At 35.4% G+C, this 24,322-nt stretch overlaps 1 protein-coding gene across 1 annotated transcript in view; it reads right to left on the bottom strand.

Moving 5' to 3' along the window:
* Positions 1–2,948: 2,948 nt before the first annotated feature.
* KIAA2026 (KIAA2026 ortholog) overlaps positions 2,949–24,322 on the bottom strand; it is a 75,814-nt gene continuing 54,440 nt past the window's right edge. Inside the window, exons 6-8 of the mRNA XM_027863059.1 lie at positions 13,983–14,098; positions 8,782–8,969; positions 2,949–7,273 (exon numbers count right to left, since the gene is read on the bottom strand). Of these exons, the coding sequence (XP_027718860.1) occupies positions 3,588–7,273; positions 8,782–8,969; positions 13,983–14,098 (3,990 nt within the window). The 3' untranslated portion in view covers positions 2,949–3,587. The remainder of the gene's footprint in view (positions 7,274–8,781; positions 8,970–13,982; positions 14,099–24,322) is intronic.

Raw genomic sequence — 24,322 nt, 5'->3', positions numbered from 1 at the left:
CTTTAATGGGTTGAGGAAAAATAGGAATAATCTTATAGGTTAACATTCTATGATTAAATCAGCCCAGGAGAAATGGAAAACTCTAAACAATAACATTCTGAAGAAATAAATGGAAGCAATTCTGATGAGAGAAAAATGGGGTGGGGGGGAAGTTGTTTGAAGAATTGTTGTGGACACAGAGAACTCACCAGCCAACTTATATTGTTTTTATAATCATGCATGAGAAAGAAAGGCAAAAGAGAATGATTACAAAATTATGGTAAAGTCCTGTAAGAATAGTCTCAGGAGTTTGTTAAAGCTCAGAATAAGCTGAAGTTGGCAAGGAAAGCTTAAAGACAACGAAAAAGTTTTGTTTTGGTTTTTTTAGATTTTTAGGCAATTGGGGTTAAGTGACTTGCCCAGGGTCACACAGCTAGTAAGTGTCAAGCATTTGGTCTGAAGCCGCATTTGAACTCGGGTCCTCCTGACTTCAGGGCCGGTGCTCTATTCACTGCACCACCTGGCTGCCCTGAAAAGGTTTTTAAACAAACAAAAAAAAAAAATACTGGGGGAAAGAAGAGGATCAAACGTACTACGTGACTGCTTTGGGTCCAATGAGATGATACTTGATAACACAGAAAGCACAACTGATTCTTACTAGATGTTATCTCTGCCAAGGAGACTTTGGACTATAAAGGACAGAACAAAAATAGCAACTTGGAGTTCACAACCATTTTAAATAAGACAAGCAGCTGTCCTTGGTGAATTCAAGTCACCTGGTTTGCACTAAGTACTTCTATAGAAAGAACTGACAAATTTGTTGCTCCACTGTCAACTGAAATGTCATGGAGAACCAGGAAAGTTCCACAAGATGGGAGGGCAAATGTCCCAGTCTTCAACAAACGATTAATAAAGTAGACAAATTATAGATCAGAGAGCTTGTCTGAGATTCCAGGGAAAATTCTAGAATAAAGTATTAAGAGATGGTTAGTAACTAGAAAAAGCAGGGATTCTAAAGAGCAGGCATAGCTTCAAGAACCCTCCATACCAGATTAACAATTCTTTGTTTTTTGACCGGGTTATTAAACTGGCATGTCAGGTAGTGTTGTAGATATGCCTTGCCTAGATCTTAGCAAAGCATTAGATCAAGAATCTTATGCTATTCTTGTGGAAAAGATGGAGAGATGTGCTCTAGATAATAGTACAATTTTATGATTCAGAACTGGTTGAATAGCCAGAATGAAAGAGTTGAATAGTTTGAGGACGACTTAAAAGGTCCTCAGTATAGTGCTACAATAATCTGAGCTTGGCCCTGTGTTTAACATTTTTAATCAACTTGGATAAAACCATAGTGTATTCTTATGAAATCTACAGATGACAAAAAACTGAGGACAGCTACCACAGTGAATATTAGGATCCAAAAAAGCCTTGACAAGCTGTTAATACTAGATGAATCTAAAAGGTGAAACTTAATAGGAAAAAAACACAAATTCTTAAACTTGAGTTTGAAAAATCAACTTCACAAACTATAGATTGAGGCGGCATGGTTGGATAGCAATTTGTCAGAAAAAATATCTAGAGGTTTTGGTGAATTTTAAGCTCAATACAAATCACCTGTGTGATGTTAGCAAAAAAAAATAGAAATAAATGTGACGTTGGACTGTATTGAGAGCCATAGCTTCTAGGAATAAGGCAGTAACAGTTTTACCGTTTTCTAGTCAGGCCACCTCTGGAGCATTGATTCAGCTCTGGGTGCTACAGTTCAGGAAGAAGACTGATAATCTGGAAGCATCTAAGGAAGGCAACAAGGAGGTAAGAATCCTTTAGTCCATGCCATATGAGACTGGGTTGAAAGACTTGGAGATGTTTAAGCTGGAGAAGCATCAGATGGGACATCAAAGCTATAATCAAATGACTGTGGGTTGTCACTTAGCTTCCCAACATCTCAGTCTCCACATCTGTAAATAAGAGGACTAAACTAGATGACTCCTAGAGTTCTTTCCAATTCTATGGTCCTGTGGTACTGTAAGCATTTGAAAGGCTGTCACATGAAAGAGATTACACTCGTTCTGCTTAGCTTCATTGGGCAGAACCAGAAAAAAATGGACGGGAGTTGCAAAGAGGCAAATCTAGACTTGATTACAAAAAAAATCCTATCAGAACTATCCAAAAATGAAATAGGTTGTCTAAGGAGGCAATAGGTCTTCTTTCTTTGGTGGTCTTCAAGCAATGCTTGGATGGCCATTTATTCAATGTTTTACGGGGATTCTTTGTGGGGTATGAGTTGGACTAATAGTAACTGAGGTCCTTTCAAATTCTAATCTGTGAATACAAAGATGTAGAAGGTATGCTACCTGATCTCAGGAAGACTGATTTTAAATAATTTTTAATAATGGCCCTCAAACTTTTTCATCCATAGTTGGGAAAGCATTTCTTTGCAATGCATTTTTTTTTACACTAACATCACAATAAAGTAAAACATAAACATCAGCAGGTATATAAAAATGTGGGTCTGAAAAGGAATTTAATGATCTTCTCTGTAATTCCAAAAGCAATAATGAAAACCTTAAAATCACCTGGTGTCTACAATACCCTCTCATTCTGTATCCAAAGCACTTTTGATGTACTTTTGAGTTTTCTAAAGGACCAACTGTCTTAAATCTAAAACATACTTTGTAATGTGCAGAAACTGGCAGAAAAGTAGCTTGCTTTTAAAAATGAACTTTTCTTTTGGCCAATGTCATGATTTTAAACCCAGGCTTGGATTTAAAAGCAACCAAAACCTGGAAAATGTTAAAATAGTATCAGAGTCCAATCTCAGGCAAACCATGGAGAAACATGAGTCAAATTTCCTATTTCAATTTTGTTAAGGAATTTTCTTAATTTATGTAGTCTGTCACACTAGATAATGTTTTTTTTCCTAAGCTGCCCCAAGCACACACTTTAGAAATATTATTCAAACAAAGAAATACAGCAACTTCTTTTTATTACATGCAGATTCTTCTGCATTGTTGCTAACAGTACACTGGTCCAAAATTACTAAAATACTTAAAAAACTATACATTATGTAAACAAAACATAAATAAGACAGCATAGTTCTTTGTACATATAGTTTAGTACAGATTGTTAGGGATTTGGGAATATGTACAATTTTACAACATGGACTGCATTTTTAATAATGCATAAATATATATATATATATTTTACAGAAACAAAAATAAGATCTCACAAATGAAAGACACAGATTACCGTATTGTAGACACGCTGTAACAGTTCAAATTCAAGAGGAAACAGGTCAATGCAAATGTGCAAAAGGCTAGATTATTCTAAACTAGTCAAACTTGACTTGTGTAATGTATGTTAACAGACAGGTCATTCCTGACCTTTATCAAACGAACAACCCTTGAAAACATACCCATATATTTGAGTGAAATTTAACATTTTTTCCCTCCCCAAGCAAATAAAACCCTGCGGTAATCTAATGAAAAGATATAGGAAAAAAAATCAACTAAGTATATAGTATGTTTTCAACAGTATAATAAAGTTAAAATTTGTTTGGGAGTCAAAACAATGCCCCAATATTTAAAACTGGCTCATTTAGTCTAAATTCAAGATGCAGCTGTGTCAGGCTTTTCTAAGCCAGATGACGGAAAAGTAGGGAAGACGGTGGCAGAATTTCGGCTAGCAGATACTACAATATGAGAAAGAGATGAAGACAGTGAAGAAACCTTAGATGCTGGAGTATTTATGGCATTCAAAATAGCTCCTTCTGGGCTAACCAACAGTTTTTTCACTGATGTGTCCAAATGGAATACTGACGCATTACTTGGCAGCTGAGGGTTCCCAGCATGTACTGCAGAAACCAAAGAAGTTTTAGCTAAAAGAGTAGATGGAGGAGGTTTTATTACTGAAGTCAATGACACTGGTGGTATGGGGGTTGGAGCAGACACCTTAGCAGTTGTGTTCACTACTTGGGGTGTTGCATGTACAACAGGTACAGTGCTTGCATTCCCAAGAGAGTTCACAATTTTTGTAGAGCTTTTTAGGGGATGTTTTGCAGGTTGCCAACCTAAGGAATTACTTGGTGCTAATGTAATCTTCTGCACAAGATTATCAGGAGTTGTAGGCTGAATACCTTGACCATTGTTAAGGGCTAAAGGAGGTCCATATTTTGGATTGGTAGAAATGAGAAGGACATGACTGCCAGCTCCAAGACCTTGCGGAGGAACAATAAATCGGGTGCCATTAATCATGATCTGAGTACCAGGTGCCAAAGGTGTACTGGTATTGATAACTATTTTTTGCTGAATGCAAGGTTCATTTAACTGTCCCCCTACCAGACTAGTTACATTTGAAGGTACGGTAGCAGTCTGAATGGCAGAGGCACCTGGAGAACAACTGTAAGTATGAGCTGATTTTACTAAAGTTGGAGGCATTTGCTGGTTTGGCAGAGAAGCAAAATTGGAAAAACTAATTATTTTACCTGCATTGAGTGAAGCAGATGGTAATACAGTCTGAGGTTTATTTGTGTTTGCATTTGATGGCACTGTAGCTGAAATCCCTGGTGACTGAAACTGGACAAAATTCTGTGATTGTCTTTTAGGAAGGGGGGCAGGATGTGTGGTACCTGGAACTGCTGCCAGATGGGGAAGTGTGTTGATTATTTTAGGAGATGCAGTGACAGGAGGAGGCAAGGCAACAGTAACTGGTATCTGTAAAGCTGATGTTAAACACTGAGGAGACACTGCTGGTTGAGTACTTGAAATGAGCACAGATGATGCAAGATGCCCTGTTTTCACAGTTGAAATAGCCACAGTGTTTCCGATATTTGATGTACACAGTCTGTTTGTTAAAACTGGCATAATTCTTGAAGAAGTTTCATTTCCACTAACCAAAACTGTAGGTCGTGTCCCAGTTGAAGCACAACTTGATGTTGTTGAAAGAGAAGTCAAAGATGCATTTGTTGTTACCGAAAACATGTTAACTGCTCTTGCTGTAGAAACCACTGGTTCATTAATGGGAGCAACATTTTGATTGATAAAACTTGAGCTTACTGGAACTGAATTACCACTTGTTGACAAGGGCAAAATAAAGCTCTTGGTGCCTTTTTCTTCTGCTCCTTTTGGAGTCACATTCTGCAGTATGTTAATTGATGGTACATTTGGAGCACTGCCTGTAGTATTTACAATGGCCTGGCCTATGTTTAGTCCAATTTTTACATCTTTTATTTGAGACACAGTAGGTGATGAATTTATTTTTATTGGGGCTCCCACGGAAGATGGAATTAGCACTATTTGAGGTTGTTCTGTGGTCTTAACATAGGCTTTGCTCATGGAGGGAGGTCGGGCTTGCTTTAATGATTCTGCAATTATAGTTGGAGTTGAAGTGCCACTGGACATTGGAGCATTAATGAAAACTAATTTCTGGGTGGAAACACCTGTGGATGTTGGTGTAGGCACCATGTTAACTGCAGCACTACCACAAGGGGAAAGAATAGATGGAGTTGTGACCAGCATGAGTTTTTGAACTGGAGTACCACTGATTATGTCTCCATTTGTTGTTGGAGTTGACTCGGGTGGTGTAACAGGGTAATTCTTTGTTTTATAATCTACCTGTTGCTGTGCAGTTGGAGCATGGATAATACTTGCGTTGGTCTGTCCAAAATTTCCTGCTGAAATGTTAATTACATTAACTGAATTGCTTGTTGATTGAAGTAGGGAGCCAGAAGAAACAGAAGGCATGAAGGGGGAAGACGAGGATACTGGTACAGTTTTATCTACCATTTGACCCAAATTACTACTGCAGGAAGGTTGGCCTAAAGTAAGTTTGAGGTTCTTCCCTGCTGTCTGATTAAAACCAGAAGGGACGGCTGGAATGGAAACAGAAGATGGTGGGGGAACGAACCCAGAAACAGAAGACTGGGCAAAAGGAGGGAGACAAGATGTAGCTGTTGCTCCTGCTACTGGTGAAAAAGTAGAAGATGACAGAGTTGTGGATTTGGGCACCAGAAATGCCTGAAGCTGAGGAGCAAATGTGAAAACTGAATTTGGAGATAAATTATTAGGTGAATTCTGATCTGGATTGGTCTGCACTTTTACAACTCCAGTGTTTCCACCACGTGTCCTGACAAGGATTGATTGTGAGTCTCTTATACACACAGTTTTAAGCTCTTGCTTTGTATCAGAAGAGTCAGTAGTTGGCTGTGATGCTAAACTGTGAAGGGAACCATTAGGATTTGCAGATCCACTTAGTGTTGCTGCTGATATTAGAGGCTGAACCGTTGAGGAAATGGTGGGTGAGGCAACAGGTCGGGGGAATGTGGTTGTGGAAACTATGTTCTTAACTTTTCCAGTTTCACTTTGGCTTGTTTTAACTGGTAGTGCTAAATTACTTGCTGAACTTACAGAGGGCAAAGTCTGTGGTCTAGAACTACTCACATTTGGTAAAGATGTAATACTCTTGTTGAAAATTGTATTAGACAGTTGTGCTGAAATATTTCCATTTGGGTTTACAAGAACTGGTGCTAAAGAAGAGTTTACATTTGTTGTCTGTGGGAAAGATGAACAACGCTGTTCTGGACACTTTTGTTGAAATGACTGGATTTCTTTTCCAACAACAGTCTTTCCTTCTTTGTGCTGAATCAGAAAATTTTTAGGCAGAATAAGAACCTGCTGCATGACTTTCTCTCCTGTTTTAGGATCTGTCACAGGTTGCATCTGAATCTTCACAGAACTATTATGAAGATCTATTGGCACACACTGGCCACAGGGCATTTTGTATACCATCTGTAAAGGACCCTTGGTACTGGTCTGGCAGGTCAATGCTGGCTTTATTGGGCTTGCTTCTGTAGAAGATGTAACTGTTTTTTCCAAGGCAGGCATGTTTCTACCTATGGAAGACGGCAGCTGATTTGTTAAGGTCACTTTGTTCCCAATATTCTTTGCAAGCAAAGCCTGAATAGGTTTGGTCCCTTTCAGGAAAGTGGATGCAGATGCAGTTGAGTCTACTGGGGCAAAAGTCTCAGGAGATGGTGGCTCTGTTTGCCTGGACTCATTCAAACAACAGTCAGCCTGCACACCACCTTCTAAGTTCTCAAATGCAGTTTCATTTGTGCTTAGCTTTGCTTTCTTCCTTGGCGAAAGCTCTTTTGTGCTATCATCCAGAAAACTATTTTGTTTGGACTGTCGTTTAAGTGCTTTAGGCAGTGTCTTCTGTACATCTTTAGAAGGCAATTCTTTTTTTAACAGCCTGTTTTTGCCCACAGGAAGATCAATTTCTGACAGTTTCATGTCATCTGAAAAATATAAAAATAAGTATTTTGTTTACATACCAACGACATGCTAGTTGCTATACAAAACATCTACGGTTAAACAGCTACGATTCCATACCTTTAAAATAACAAAAACCAGAATGAATATTTAATTTGATTATTTTGCCAAGCATCAAGGTAAAAATATATTATGGGGTCAATACAAAAATATTCACTTATTAAAGCTGAATATGGATTGTGATACTGGAAATAGTAACAATGCATAAGGTTAAATGTTAATGGGAAAATGCTTTTATCTTTAATTTCAAGTGGTAATACAGTTAAAGCAGGGAACTTTTGACTCACTTTATAAGGAAATTCTTAAATCAATGACTATGTCATTGGCTCTAGTCCAGTCCCAAATTGTTTCATCTATTTTAAAGTTCTTTTTTTTTTAAATTCTTTTTATTGTTTGTTTTTTTTTTTTTTTTGGTTGGGCAATGGGGGTTAAGTGACTTGCCCAGGGTCACACAGCTAGTAAGTGTTATATGTCTGAGGCCGGATTTGAACTCAGGTCCTCCTGAATCCAGGGCCAGTGCTCTATCCACTGCACCACCTAGCTGCCCCTATTTTAAAGTTCTTAGGAGTAAAAAAATACTTAAATTTCACTAATGCTTGTTCTAGATGTTTACCTTCCTAAATCAAGAATTTTTAAAAATGCCTAGTCAAATTGTTTCGATAAAAACTCATTTGTTCTTGTCTTGTTCTACGTGGAAATGGATAACAACAGGAAAGCACCTTTAATTAATTTTTATAAGCATTCATGGAATTGAAAACACTTATGTAAGTTACTCTTGTGACAGGTTTTTGTTCTGCTTGCTCACCCTACCACCAATGGAAGTAAGGGGAAAGGGGTGGCAAGAAAAGGGGTTTGTGGTAAAAAGTTTATTTAGTAGGAGAAACTAATTTTTTTCATTTTAAAACTCACCAAAATAAAACATGGTGGTGTTCAAGAAATATATTTCTTGTACCGAAAGGAAAAAGGAAGGGACAGGATCAACTAACTCCCCAACTGACAATAATAGCAGCTAGCATTTATACAGTGTCCACTATGTACCAGCCATTGAGTGCTTTACAAACATCATCTCATTTTGTCCTCACGACAGCCCTGCAAGGTAGGTGCTATTATCATCTCCAATTTACGATTGAGGAAACTAAGACAAAGGTTAAGCAAATTGCCCAATGTCATATAGCTAGTATGTGTCTGAGACTGGATCTGAAAAGGCCTTCCTGACTCCAGGACCACCTAACTACATACTGTGACAGGAGGATGTAAATTTCCCAGACTTTTAAAAGCTGTAGTACCAGGGCAGGAGCAGGCCACAATAGCACGAGGTAAAAAAAAAAAAATAATAATGCTCACCAAAAGAACATTTGATATAGCCACTGAATTATAATCAAAATATCACTAAATTTTCCTAATGAATTCTTTCCATTACCAAAATTCATCTTAGCTCATGTAAACTTGTAAAACAAACTAAAATCATCCCTACCAGAATCAAGATGTTCTTTCTCTAGAATATCCAGAGAGTCTGATGATTCTAGAGATTTAGTGATTTCTACTCTAGGAGATTCTTTTCCAGGATCTCCTTCACCTTCTTCATTAGTCCATAGTTCTCGGGTAAACTTATCATGATCTGGTTGTCTTTTGAAATCATCATAGTCTTTCTTCAGTCGGCTCCTAAAACAAAATATGTAAAATAAGACTCTTTTCTCCCAACATTTTGGGTAAGTCATTTAATCTGATAGAGAGAATATTAAAATTCAGACTCAAACTATGTCTCAAATGTGTCTCAATATTTAGTGTTATACATAGTGACAAAACCCAGAAAATATGACATAGAGCTTTTTAAAAGTTATAATTGTAATTCCTATTACAATTATATATAGCAACACACACACACACACTCTCTGTCTCTCTCTCTCTCTCTATATATATAGTGTTACATAGCAGGTTAGTATTAAGAATACTTTACTCTTGTTCCTCTTTGAAAACGCCTCCTTTAGGCCAAGTTTGCTCTATAAGTAACCTGTGGAATGATGATAAGGTATTCTTTGTTTAGCTACGTTGATTTGGTCTATATATATTGGCCACTGTTACTTTCAATAAATTCACAAGAAAATCATATCTAGACAGGCTTATTCTCAGAACAACAACAAAAAAGCTGAATAAATTCTAAGTACCAATATCTATAAATGATGTGAATTTTAGTAAGAGAGTAAAATCCATCCTCAATTTCCCAATTCTGACATTTTAAATTGTAATTAACGCTCTTTGTTTTTGAAATAGAAGCCTGGGGACGAGAGAACTGATGCCTAACAACTGTAATGATTTGCTTTACACAAGAGATGCATTCCCAAAAATTTGTGCATAAACTGAAACATTTTTCCATTGGCTTATTTCAATGATGTTTTATCTTCAATTGCTGCTTGAAGTTCAATTGGCAATGACTCCTAGACTTCAGCTTTGAGTTCCTCTGTCCTTACATCTCAGGCTTCATACATAACTTTTTTCCAAGTAATGATCTATAAACAAACTCTTATATATACCAAGGAATCTCACTTTTTGTTTAATTCCATAGCAAATTTAAGAATCCTCTCAGCGCCACTCTTTCCCAAGTCCACTCCAGCCCAGATTACTCATCTTCTACCCTAATTTACCGTGCTCTTTGAGATTACTACTATATTCTCAACAGATTCCCTTATGTTCTACAACTTTTCAACCAACATTATTCTACTTTTCTTGTTTTAACCAAAATTTGGCTTTTCCCTGAAGATACCACATCTCTCACATCCCTATCCACTGGAGGACACTCTTTTTACAATTTCCTTAGATTTACAGTTGAAATACTCTCCTTTCCTCACCAGTGCTTCCAGGCCTTTACCACTATTCCTCAAAATCCTTCTTTCTTTCAGAACCCATGCAATCGAGTTAGGCCACCCATTTTTTTTTTTTTTTGGTCATCTACCAACCTTCAGATCCTTGCCCTTTTCTTTTTCTTCTCCTTGACAAATCTCATTCACTCTTAGTTTGGACTACTTTCAAGACTCTCAAGTGAAAACTACTACCAGTAACTCTCAGATCTTTTCCTCTAAGTCATGACCTCTTCTGAGATTCAGATTGATTTTATCAACTACCTACAAGACTTTCCCATCTTATCTGATAACACTTCAAAGCTGAATTAATTATATTTTCCCCTTAACCTTCTCTTTCCAATGTTATTATTTCTTTGTGTATCACACTACTATTCACCCTCCCATGTTTAGAACCTTGGGCATATCTTTGAAAATGAGAGATTAGGGAGAGATAAGAAGCAATTACCAAGGCCCGAAGAGTCCAATTCCACAACATTTTTCACATCCATTCCCTCTCTCTATTTCTGCCCTTATCATGAAAGGTCCTCATTACTACTTGACTGGACAATTCCAATAGTGTACTAAGCTTTCCCACTTCTCCATGTCTCCTGTAATCTGTCCTTATACTATTGCCATAAAAATATTTCTTTTGTATGGTTTTGGTAATGTTACTTCTCTGCTCAACAAACTTCAATGGTTCCATACTGACTACCAATTAAAGTTCAACTTAGTGATATGGCATTTAGAGCCACTAGAATTGAGAGCCCCCTCTACTTTTCTAGCATTTTCTTATTCTATTATGTTCCACATATTTTATGCTCTAGTCTAACTGAACTACTTTTCCTCCTGGATATTCTCTGTGTTCCTTGTGACTCCATACCTCTGCTCATTCAATTATTCCTGTTAAACCTTTGAATATTCTTTCTTCCCATCTTTAACTGTTAGACTTCCTTTAAAGACCAAATCAAATGACATCTATAAAGCCTTTCCTGATTCCCCCAGTTATAATCTTCTATCTTGAACCTCATATGACACTTCACTTTCTGTCTCTCTCTAATACAATTACCTAATGTTGTATATTATAGTTATGTCTTTGTTTCTTATCCTTCTACTAGACTGTAAGCTGTATAAGAGGAAGTATAGTTTCCTATATAAACTATTTACCTCTCCTATAACTTAGAACTGTGCTCCTTACACAGGATGTATTTAATTTGTTGAATGTGAGCAAATATCTCTTACTTTTGTTTTATGAGATCATATTTGTGTATGCAGAAGATGTCCTGTATATCAAATAGAGGGCTGGGCTTGGAGTCAGGAAGACCCAGGTTTAACTCCTATTTCTGATATTTACCAGCTGCGTCACCCTAGGGATATCACTTAATCTCAACATTCCTCAGGCAACTCCACAGAACTTAGTTAAGTCATAGAGGTGCTATGATTTGCTAGAGTGAAAGAAACTCCCATAATGGGAGTTCCCCACCCAGAAGAAATCACAGCTCCTTTGAGCATTCGTATATATGGGGTCTTGTATACACATCTGTAGTTTGTCCCTCCCCTGAACACTCATAGCACTTGGTACCTCCTCAAATGCAATTCTTTATGTGTATATCTCTCCCTTCATGAAGACAGATACTGTCTTTTTTAAAAAATTAAAATAAAATTCAACAGACATCATTAAGAGACTACTACATGCAAGGGACTGTGCTAGGTGTTAAGTGATACACAAATAAAATAATTTCTGCCCTCAAGAAATTTCTCTGAGACGTTTCCAATATGGACTCAGAAAAGTAAATACGATATAATTTGAGAAGGAAAAGGCACTAACAAAGAAGGAGGTAAGAAAAGGCTTCACACATGAAATACCAACTGAGCTGAGGCTTGAAGTAAGCTAAGGATTATATGAAATAAAAGTGAGGAGGCAGGTTAGAGTGACAGCATGACAGGCTTTAAATGACAGAGGTATAAATGGCGAGTTTGTTTTTTATCTTAGAGATAAGAAGCTGTTACTGAAGTTTTTTGAGTGGGGCAGTGAAAGGGTCAGAACAATTTCTTCAGAAGGTTATTTAGGCACTTGTGTGGGGGTAGATTAGAGAAAGCAGAAACAATGAAAAAGGCTATTGTAATCATCTAGGTGACAAGCAATGATGGTAGGAACTGAGGACTCTGTAAGAGGAGAGGACAATAGTAAGAGAGACTGTGGAGGTAGAATCAACAAGACTTGGCAACTGTTTGGATATGGTGGGTGGTAAGAGGGAAGAGTCAAGGATGACTTCAAGGTTGTAACCCTGGGTTGACTAGATGAATGGTGCTGCTCTCAAAAGAAACATGAAGTTTGGTGGAGGGGGAAAGTAATAAGATCTGTTTTGGACAGGCCTGAATTTGAGATGCCAATTGACCTACAGGTGGGAAATGTTAAACAGGCAACTAGTCATGTGCAGATGGAGTTCAGAAGAAAGAAAAGAGAGAAAATGCCAATTTAGGAGACACTTATATAAAGGTGATAATTGAACCAATGGGAACAATTAAAATTGCCAAGAGAAAATGTATAGAGAAAAAAAGAGTCCCAAGGGTAGAACCTTGGGGGATACCTAAACATAAGGAGTTGAAGATGCATGATAATACAGTAAAGAAGATTGATTAGAAGCAGTCATGATTATAAGATAGTAACAGCCACATTGTACAATGATCAACTATGACTGACTTAGTTCTTCTCAGCAAGACAACAGTACAAGACAATTCCAAAAGACTCATGATGGAAAATGTTATCCACATCCAGAGCAAGAACTATGGAGTCTGAATGCAGGCCAAAGCATACTACTTTCACTTTTGTTTTTGTTTTTTGTGGTTTTCCCTTTTTGTTCTGTTTCTTCTTTCACAACATGACTAATGTGGAAATATGTTTATATTATTGCACATGTATAATACCAGATTGCCTTCCATCTTGGGGAGGGGAGACGGGAGAGAGAGATGAAAATTTTGGAACTCAAAATTTTATAAAAAATGAATGTTGAAAACTATCTTTACATGTAATTGGAAAAAATAAAATACTATTTCAAAAAAATATTATAAGGTAGTATGACAGTAGCCAAAATATCTAGAAATTTTGGTGGGGGAGGGTTGTGAAAAGGAAAGTAGATATGGGACAATCATTTGAAGCAATGGCAGGGTCAAGGGGAGAAATTTCTAAGGATATGGGAGACCTAGGCATATCTGCAGGTAGAAGGGAAAGAGCCAGGAGATGAGAAGAGACTGAAGATAAAAGAAGGGCAGAGAGGATTAAAAGAACAAACTCCTAAAAGAGACAAGAGTGGACGGGATTAAGGGCACAAGTGAAAGTGTTGGCCTTGGCAAGAAGAAAAGATAGCTTTTCCTCAGAGAGCAGAGCATTGCTGAGATGCCTAACAGTATTTCGCATACAGTATACTCTCCATAAATATCACTAAATGAATGTGTGGAATATCAAGGATATATTTGTATATATAAAAGGAAAATTATAGTGGATGAGGGGTGGTGGTAGATATTCTCCATCTTCAAAAGTAGCAGTAGTCATGAGAAAAGTGTTTGAAATTAAAGCACTAGGGTTCTGATGGAACAGAAAAAGAATATGGATTACCAGAATGATGTTTTTTTTTCTCCCCAAAGGATTTTTAAATCAAATTTCTTCTCAAAGAGATCACTAAGATTTAGAACAGATACCTGTCTACCTAGAGTAATTATAGTCAAGTTTTCATAGGGGGAAAAGAAAGAACACCAAAAACTAAGTCACCTCAAAATAGAATAATAACAACAAAAAATAACGAAATACTTCGTTTAAGATGAATTTTACATCTTGTATTACCTGTTTCTTTGAAAAGCCTTCATTAGCTTTGGTTCCCATGGCAGCAATTCATTTAGCAGACGTATCAATGTACCATGCAATTCTTTTACAGCTTGCCTCCGATGATACCATTTCCCCTATAAACATAAGTTTTTTATGATAAGTTCTTCAAATTTTATGCAGGAGCAAATGAATGTTAGTTCTCAATAGATAAAATCAAATTTAAAACACTTTTTCAAGGAGTTGCAGAGTATAAAAATATTTACCCTCTGACAAATCTGGTAGAATCCCATTAGTTGTGGTAGGAAATACCTGAAGTTATTCCCCATGTTTATTTGCGGAAACTATGCTATGTTTAGGAACAAATACCTTAAAAAATAAATCCCAATTATGAAAACAAACAACCCTACCAAATCAACTTGCTATGAATTTTAACAGAAGTCACAAAAAAGAAAATTTATAAAAGCTTAATGTAAAAAAAAAGTAATTAGTTTTACTTCTGTCCAGTTCTTATAATTTCTTCCACAAACTAAAAATTGGAAAATTGGTTTTAAACTTCTGTGATTTTATTCTTATTCCAAAAAGGAGAATTTGGGACATATAAGTTGTAATTTCATTACAATGTGTTTAAAATTACAGAAGCACCATATTTTTAAAAGTTATTCAAGATAAAAATCTTTTACACTTTATTTCACTGTTAATAATTAACTAAAAATCATGCTACAGAAATTAAAATTTTATATAATTCAGATGAATTTTTCCATAAGAGTCCATGTTTCACTCAACATAAAGAGAACTGATTTAAAACCACAGCAGTATTAAGTCATATAAGCATTCATTAATCTCTGGGTCATCACACGAAAGTAAACAAATTAACATTAGCATGTACCCAAGTTTTACCATTAAGCATTGCTCAGCAGTATGCTAAATTTTCTTTTAAAATAAAAAAAGACAACGTTAACAGTACGTTATGGATCACATTTATCATGCATAAGTCATAAGCTTCATCCCATAGCAACAGTTAAGGAGATCAATTTGCACATATACACAACATTAAGGCAGGGAAATTAACATGACCTTTAGGAAAAGATATTCTATATAATGTACAGTATAAGTTAAAATACTAAGCAAAACTTTAAATTTAAATTTGTTTTACGTATGTGAAATCTTAAGTGTCTGTCATATAAATTTATTCTTATATGTAATCCTGAAACACTGAATAACCTAATGTAACTAAGAAAAATCTTATCTAAGACTTTAAAAATCAACTGATTCTATCCAAAAATAAACTAGCTTCCCATCTCTTCTAAAACTCCATCACCATTAGAAATAGAGCTAATGATTAACAACTGGAGATTGTAAGATGGCAGAGGGAGTATGTGTATGTGTTCACACTCAATAACAAAACAAGGGCTCAAGAAATAGTAAGAGCAGACATTTATTAATACTTCTGCACCCTTCCATTTGTACAACTTGAATAAAAACTGAGTATTATGCAAAAAATTCTAGATAATGTGTTTTCCATATTATATTAACCGACTCAGATCAAGAACCTTTGTTAAATGTTTTTTAAAAGTGAAGACAGTGCTTCACTTAAAAATAGGGTATATTCTAAAAGTCTGTTTGTCTGGATGTATTTTTTTCAATAAAACTATTTAATGGTGGTTATGTTCACATAATAATTTGAAAATACAAATAGTAGGGATTAAACAAGAAAAGGGAAAAACCCTAAAGTGAATAAGCAATTTTTTTTAAAAAAAATTTATCTTGAATGCTGGTGCTTTAGAAAATGCAGGTTTAACAAGTGGATGAGGAGATAGATTGAAGATTTTTTTAGAAGCTTCCAAGGAGGATTTCTGAACTCTTTCAAGGATGATAGCCATATGTCTTTAGTTTATCTAATAAAACTTAAAATTTTCCTTTTCCTTAATTATTATATCTCATATCTGTACAGTACTCTATCATTTACTTTGCTTATTTTAATTTTTTACTTTGTTTACTTGTTTTTAACAAGGTTAAAAATTCTTATAACTGCTGTAGAGCAGCGGGTAAAAGGGATATTATTATTTCTATTTTATGTAGGAGGAAATTGGAAAACAAGGTTTTCCACAACACCACAAATTATCTCTAACTGCTAGCTCTATTATTAGTCATATTCATTATGAAAGCTTACAAACAGAATGGAAGGAAGAAGGAGGGAATAAAGAGGGAGAGGTATTTTCCTGAGGTAATTGGGCAAGAATTTAAAAGGAGGGAAGAGGGTATGTGAGATGTGCGTGCATATGTGTACTGTGTGTGTTACAATCTTTTTGAGGAGCAGAGTATATTATGTCAAACGCTCTTTCATAGTGTTCACCAAATGTTACTGCTGGCCCAGAATTGTCTGTCTCTCTGAAAAGAGGTGAGGAACAACACAGCTAGATAAGGAAGAACAGCCATAGGACAATGAGAGAGAGGCAATGTGAAACCAACTGTTCCTATTTATGGAACATCTGTAAATCAGGTCTTTATTATACAGAGAGAATGTCTATATCAAGTTATGACAGCTTTTAATTCTAAGTAGGAAAAGGAAAAAATGTTAGCAAAGAAATGTTTGCTTATGTCTTTTATTTCAGTTACTAATTAGTTGAATTAAAAAGATAAAACTTATCTCTAACTTCAAAATGCAGAGATATGTAGTTCTCAGCAACATTACAAGCAATTAATAAATCTGAAATATTAGTAACAATAGGTTTTTTAAATTTGGGGTAGGGGCAGGTCCAGGCCTGTGATTTCACTGACATAGATAATTCCCAGTGTGGAAACACTAAAGCAACTTGGCAACCATTAGTAAAAGAGAGTCTTAGAAGAGTTCACTGAGCACAGAAAGCTTACTTAAGTGAGTTGGCCAGGAGCACAGCCATTGTGTGATATAGAATTTGAATCCAGGTTTTTCAGATTCCAAAGCTAACTATCTATTACACCACACTGCTTCTCCTTTACAGCAGTGCACTTCTAGTCTTACTATGGTCACTTTCGCACTATCTTAGATTTCTCTCTCTCTCTCTTTCTCTCTCTATATATATATACCTATTAAGAAAACTTCTTTGTTTACATGTTTTTGGGGTTTTTTTGTGAGTTCTAGCACTGGGCTAAGCACTGGGAGACTACAAAGACAAAATTCAAAGTTATTTTCAGTGGTCAAAGTCATGGCCAAAGTAAACGGATAAAAAAGATGAAGTCCTCCAACTTATTTTAAATGTTCCTACTTTGGTTCTAGTGCTTGTCTAACCCCAAAAGAATGAACACAAAGAAAAGAAATGGATTAAATTTCCTTAAGAAACCATATTCCCCAAAATGGTAGTAGTCTTGACGAGCTCAGTCAAGCATAGGTAGGGAAAGCAAAGACTGCATCACTTGCATCCATGACTCCACATAAGTCTGCTTAACTCTAAAAAGGACAGGTGTTTCAACTGGCTGGTGAGTTTTTCCATTTATTTGTAAAAGAGGATTCCCTTCCCCCCAATTTATGTTTCTACTAATTTGGGCAGAAAAAAAAAATATGAAAAATCCAATATCCTGAGGAAATCCACTCAGCACTCAAACAGCAAGTGCCTAAGATTCAAAAGGCAATGTACTGGATAAGAATTTTTTAAATGAATGGTTCTGGTTCTAAATGAGGATAACGACTTTTTTTTTAGAGTTGAAAGGGGGATTAGGGATATTTTACTCAACCCCTTCATGACAGATGAAAACACAGAACAAAATCTTAAGACTTGCTCCAGTAGGAGCTGAAGCTTTGCCAGAAGCTTCTTGATTTCTAGAACCCTCAGTGACTCTCCTCCACAGCATGTGATCCCTCTAGACTATTAGGGATGAATCTCTCTGGGTTTTCAATGGAATGTTTTTAGCTAGGCTTTTCTGCCTAATGAAAAAGAAAAGAGTTCTGTTTGAAAATCTTCCCAATGGTACTGATCTATATTATGATTAATAATATTTAATCAAATTCCATAAGATTTTACTAAGCACCCACTTTAAGTTAGGCACCGTGCTAAGTGCTGAGGATACAAAGACAAAACTCAAAGTTTCAAAATGAAATAAATACTCCTACCAATATAAGTAAAGTTCTCTTTCTTCACACTTGAAATATAAGTGAGAAAATGTATATAATAAAATCAGAAAGGTCTTTGAACTCTTTATCTGTATTAGTTATTATGGAGTCAATGATAAATATGGTAGGTGTGTCGTGTAAAAGTCCATGTGCAAAACAACGACCTGATACTATGTCTTAATGAAAAACATGCTTAAAAACTTTATACACATACATTTAAGGCTTAAGGTCATTCTCGAACAAATAGGTGATAATGGGGACAAAATTCACAAATTTGAAAGAGAAAAATCCAGCTATTGATGAAGGTAAGGAAATACTTTTTGAAAATAATCATATTGCATGTTTAGACTTAAGAATAAACACGTATTCACTAATGGCCACTTAAAGAGGAACATGATATTTATTTATATTTTATGTGACCTGCCACAAAGTTTAAAAAAAATAAAATTATTTTGAGAGGTAGCATGCACCATGTAACCAAAGACATCCAATACAGTCTAAATTTGAAGCTTACCTTTTATTGCTTTCTCATCCAATGTCCATAGCAGCTGCAGATTGCCAGCTCCCTCTCCATGACATCCTAGCCAGCATTGTGCTGGAGATTTTACAACCACCATAGGAAACTACTACAAAATGGAGTTGGTCTATAGTGATAAGGTAAGTTTTTTCTTATATTATGCAGTTTTATAAGTTTTTTACATTTCAGTTTTATAACCCCATGGGATCTATAAGAGAAATAATACTTAAAAAAACTTACAAAACCACATAATATTGTATAAGTAAAATAGTGCTTGTAAGTGTGTGAAAGGAGTGGGGTGGGGGCGGGGAGACTTACCTTATAACTAAAGGGCAGCTCCATTCTGCTGCAGTATTCTGGGATGGGTATGACAGCACCAGCATAATGCTTGCTGGGGTGTCGCAAGGAGAGGGAGTTGGCAATCTACTGATGCTGGGGACATTGGACACCTAAAAGAAAGAAAAAGAGGAAAACAATTAAGTTCAGGATGTATTAAATGTCTCATCACTATGGATGCATTCTGCACACATACTAAAAGCTTTGTATTTTTGTTAAACTTAGATGCAGGTCATCTGTATCTATGTGCCAGTCAGTGACTTATACAGATTAGTCCTGCAATTTGATTTCCAAATAAATCAATTATCAATATTCATTTGAAGAAAAAGAAATGGAAAAAAAAGTTTAAAGAAGCATAAATCTATAAAACTTTAAGTTCATCTTCTTTCATAAGATCAATGATCAATCACCATTTCTTTTTGGTCAGACTTATGATTTCATAGGCAAACTGAATTTCCAAAATGGGAATATTCACTAGTAATGCAGATCAGAAATGGCTGTGAAATTTAGAATCTTGGAGTTGCCTGCGGCCCTGAGAATGATGTGACTGGGTTTACCAAGGGGCTTCAGAGGTGAGATTTGAACTCGGGTCTTCTGACACTAAAGGCAGCTCTTTATCCAGTGTGACAATGCTGCCTCTCATCAACATTTATTTTCTATTTTTTAAATATCTGAGTTTCAAAAATATACCAGTTAAGAATAGAAATATGAAAAAATTAGTTTGGATTGGCTAAGAAAAACACTCTTGTCATAGGCTTGGCTCCTAAACATTTTGCCTTTCAAATGTAGCATATAAATCTTTTACTATGGCCAAATGAATCACTACATAACAATGACATTTTTAAACGCTTAAAGAAAATTTTGAGAATTCAGCAGTCGAAAAACAACCTAAAATAGTATACCATCAAACTGTATGAAAACACACAACAAATGCAACAGTAATTTAAATAGCATGGTAAATCAAATCAAACTTGGATATTTTATTTTACTTTAATAGCACTAGATGAACAAAACAGTATTATATATAACAATGTACACTGTTTTCTTCAATTTGGAGTAAAATGCTCAACACATATTATGCTTTCCTTTAGGTAAGGGATATTTAAGACATGTACTTAGTACTATATTCTTATAGTACTAATACACTTAAAAGTGCATTAATTTGGTTACCTGGTGAAATCACTCCTTTACTCAAATTAATGAAAAGGATAGAATCTACTTAAAATTAGCTAGTTCTTATCAATACACTGCATTGAGGTACTAAGCTTGCTTCTACATTCACATAAAGTCCCTTAATGTACTATAATTGTTAAATGGCTCAGTTCTAAACTACTTAAATTATGCTTAATTTCAATTTTCTTTTAAAATAGGTTATCAAGTAAAGAAAACATTCTGTTCCATTACATTCTTTCTTTTTTTCTTTTGAATGACTACCTATTCATTAAGCACTTACTATGTGCAAATGACCTGCTAAATACCAGGGGTACAAATACAAAAGCAAAACCATTTTTGCTATAAAAAAACTCAAATCTAATAGTAGAAGTCAATATATATATGAGATTTTAATCAAGTCAGATTAAAAGGCTCTGTAATCCTTAGGCTGTGGTGGCAAAATAGAAGGTAGTGAATCTTCTTTAGTATTATTTCCACTGATAAAACAAGACCACAAGCATTTATTAAACACTTATTATGTGCCAGGTTCTGTGCTGGGGACATGCACACATACACACAAGCAAAAAGCCCTGATCTCAAGGGGCTTATATTCCAATGGGGAGAGAAAACCAATAAAAGGGAGCTAAAAGGGAAGAGGAGGAGAAGGTACTCGTGGAGGGGAATAGTGACAAAGTCTGGAGTGACTGAAGCACTGCTAGGCAGGGAGTGAAGCATGGTCAGTCTGGGCTAATCCTCACACTGGAGGTTCTGGGAGGAACTCACCAGCTCCATCACATTCTTAAAGACGCTTCCTACAATACAAAAAAACACTGGCATTTGACTTGCAACAGTTTTATAAACAGAAAAAAATATGGCCACAGACTACATCCCTATCCTCAGCTATCCATTTCATTAAGAATAATAGAGCATGTAGCTAGCTTAGAGCAAAATTCAGTATAAGCTTGGCATATTAGGATAAAGACACACTGACAACTGATAGCTCAACATCTTCATTTCATCCTTTAATACAAACAATGATAAGATATCTTAAAGCAACTTTAAGTCAAACCTGTATCACAGTAATGAATTGTCACTTTGTCATGTTGGCGAATTAGACATTTTACATAAGTGAATTTTCCAGATGACGTAATGCTTACCATACTACAGAGCTTTATATTTTAGTAAATTTTAATATAAATCTTTCTCAAATGTATTATATATTTCTCTACTTCCTGAAGTGCATTCTTTTACCTCACCCTATCATGCTATTACATGTCATTTCTCGTGGCTGGGAATATGCCTGTCTATAGCAGTGCCTCTATTTCCTAGAGTGTCCTCTGTGGCCTCCCCATCTAATCTGTTACTTCTAAGTACTATGAACTAGAAAATCAAATAATCAAGTTTGTTAGACTACGCAAAACAATGGACAGGCTCTGAGTAAAGTTCTTTAGTTTTTATGTTGCATAGATATCAATTTTGTTTGCTCTGAGGCAAAATTCTGGAGGGTTCTTACACTAGCTTTTAAAAATTGAGGTTGCCAGATGAACGAACTCCAAATAAATGAACTGTCCTTGTACAAGATATTTGAGAATGATCTGCTATACACAATGAACACAATTTTCTTCATTATTTAAATTTATTATATGAGTCTTTCCTGGGAGTGAGCAAACAATTACATGCTAATTAAATGGTGACAAGGAAATTTTGTCAACATTTAATATTCCGTGGAGTTCTGGAACTCATAAGATTATTCTGACATCTGAGCAAATTTTAAATCCATGAGAGAAGCTGAAGATGCTTTTAGGCAACTGTAAAATTCAACTACCTCTTTCTTTGCCAAATGGACCACATTATAGAGGCTACAAAATTTTACTTCTACTGATAGAGAGTAATAACAAAGGCACAAGTAGACAAAACGGTAGATTTTAAAAAATTAGCTTTGAAAACACTTGAGTTTGATATTTTACTTGTGTTTGAATATGGAAAAGTCTGATATCACAGAAATTTCACAAATGTTTAGGAGATAAACAATCACACTGCCCACCTTCCTCTGGAAAACTACTATTTTAGGAATGGACTTGACCTCTCTGAATGACACTTCCCCAGAGTGGGGAAGTGTCCTGTTTTCAAAGAACACTCCTACTGTTATAGGCTACAAACCAAATGAGAGTAAAAAAGAATCCCATAAGAAAAGTCAATAAAAAAACAAAGTCACAAAATACTTGCCAGTAAGATGTTTTGTAGGTAAATGGGGACAGTTTATCCTTGGATAATCCATAGTTAACTATATCATTTAACCATTTGTATTTATGAAACCTAAAATTAGAGTGGCAATTCCTTTTAAGAGTAAACAGTTTTCAGTTAACAACAGCTGAACTTTGCTAAGTACTGGCATACTTCATCAAATATTGCTAACAGATTCCATGAAAATAAGTTAGGCAAAATGAAATTGGAGGGCAGGGAGTTCCATAGGAACAGGTAAGTGAAGTAAAGCTGCAGCCCTTTGAGAATCACATTGTGCTTGTCGGCCTAATGATGAGTGTCAGAGGCAGGCACTGAAATTAGACAGTTGGGTAGAAGGCAGGGGAGCCAAAGCAGAGTAAAGCCTATCTGGTCTTGGACAATTGGCACGATGGCATTACAAAACAGTTATAGTTCGCTATAACTCTCTAATGTTATTGTGATAGAATGCTGATTGGGGGAAATATTCCATGAGGTATACTTACATGCTAATTTACTTCAAATAAATATAAACCATCTGCTAATGTGTCCCAACTTATAAATACTCCAATTTGTCTATATTACATTTTTAAGAACACAATTACAATTGCCTTCTTAAACTACCAGCTCTCCTGCCTTATTATGAAGTGTTCTATAAATCTCAAAGCACTATATAAATGTGAACTGTTTTCTTCTGACTTACTTCCTCTGTATATAGGTTATTTTCTTCAGTATATAAGTCAACTCATGTTGGTCAACAAACAAAATTCATATTTTCATTAACTTACTGACAGATGCAATAATTATATATAGTTTTCTGATGATTTATAGAACTAGTTTTATGCTTTTTAAATTCCCACCTCAAATATACATTTGTGTTTATGTATAAATATAAACACACTACAAATGATATTATAGATCCTGTGTGGTTTTTGTGATAAGCCAGAAGTCGACTGATAGGGTAAGAATAAATGGGGCAAAGAGGACAAGGTATGGGGTGCAAAATTGGTACCAATAGACCAAGAAGACAAAAAAATGATTAAAAGGACTAAGTCAACCAAGAAGTAGCTGATGGAGAAGCAAATTTTAGAAGTTATCATAAACAGGGACGACCCAAATGAGAGCTAAGGATTTTCTAGGCATATATTCGTGAAAGTGATCAACCACCTCAGATTATAAGACGACAATAGGAAGGAGAGTTTTGGCCTGGAATTAGGCAGGGATCAAATCTTGAAGCCAGCAAAAACTGGACCTGTGAGAAATAATCATTTAGAAAACACAATCATTTTCAAAGACTCTAGAACATATGTATGTATATATATATTATATGTATACATACACACATTGAAAATAAAATAATTTCTAAAACATGTAAAATCCAATCAAAAATCTAATTCCAACTTTGACAAATAGATATCACATTTAAAAACTCCTCTAAAACAAAATTTTATTTCTACAGTCAATTCTTAAAAATATAAGTTGATATGGGTATAGCAATGGTAGATGTAATCTAGATGAGTGAGATTTGCGCGTTGTTATACCAGTTCAAATTCTGAGACAAAGCTGAATATTTTTGCCTATCTGTGTGTATTCTTTAAGTTTTTGTATAGTTTAAAAAAATCCTGAATTTTAATAATTTTGGTTGTAGGTATGTGAGAAACAATCCATATAGGGTATTTAAAGAAAAAGTGAATTTTCTTTTCACAACCAATAAGGACATTAAATCTGTCTGCAACACAGAGTTTACGTTCTTGTCTATGATAAGATTTTTTTTATTTGTCACAGGATCTGAAATAAGAAAACATCATATGCCATGGTGTAGTTGTCCTAACTTTTGTTGTAAATGTTGTCTATAGATTGTTTCTATCACACCAACAAGCTAAGTTATCAAAATGTTAAAGTGCACAAGGAATTTAGGAAGTCCCAACACATAATCTGTAGCTTAAGATTCTTTATACTTGGCTAAAATCTATTTTGCATTCCAAATGTCTGGTAAACAAGAGAGAGAGAGAGAGAGAGAGAGAGAGAGAGAGAGAGAGAGAGAGA

The sequence above is a fragment of the Vombatus ursinus genome, unplaced genomic scaffold (assembly GCF_900497805.2).
Source record: "Vombatus ursinus unplaced genomic scaffold, bare-nosed wombat genome assembly UNPS02014770.1, whole genome shotgun sequence".
Lineage (NCBI taxonomy): Eukaryota > Metazoa > Chordata > Mammalia > Diprotodontia > Vombatidae > Vombatus > Vombatus ursinus.
Note: the sequence above shows the minus strand (reverse complement) of the source record. Positions and strands in the feature narration are given on the sequence as shown.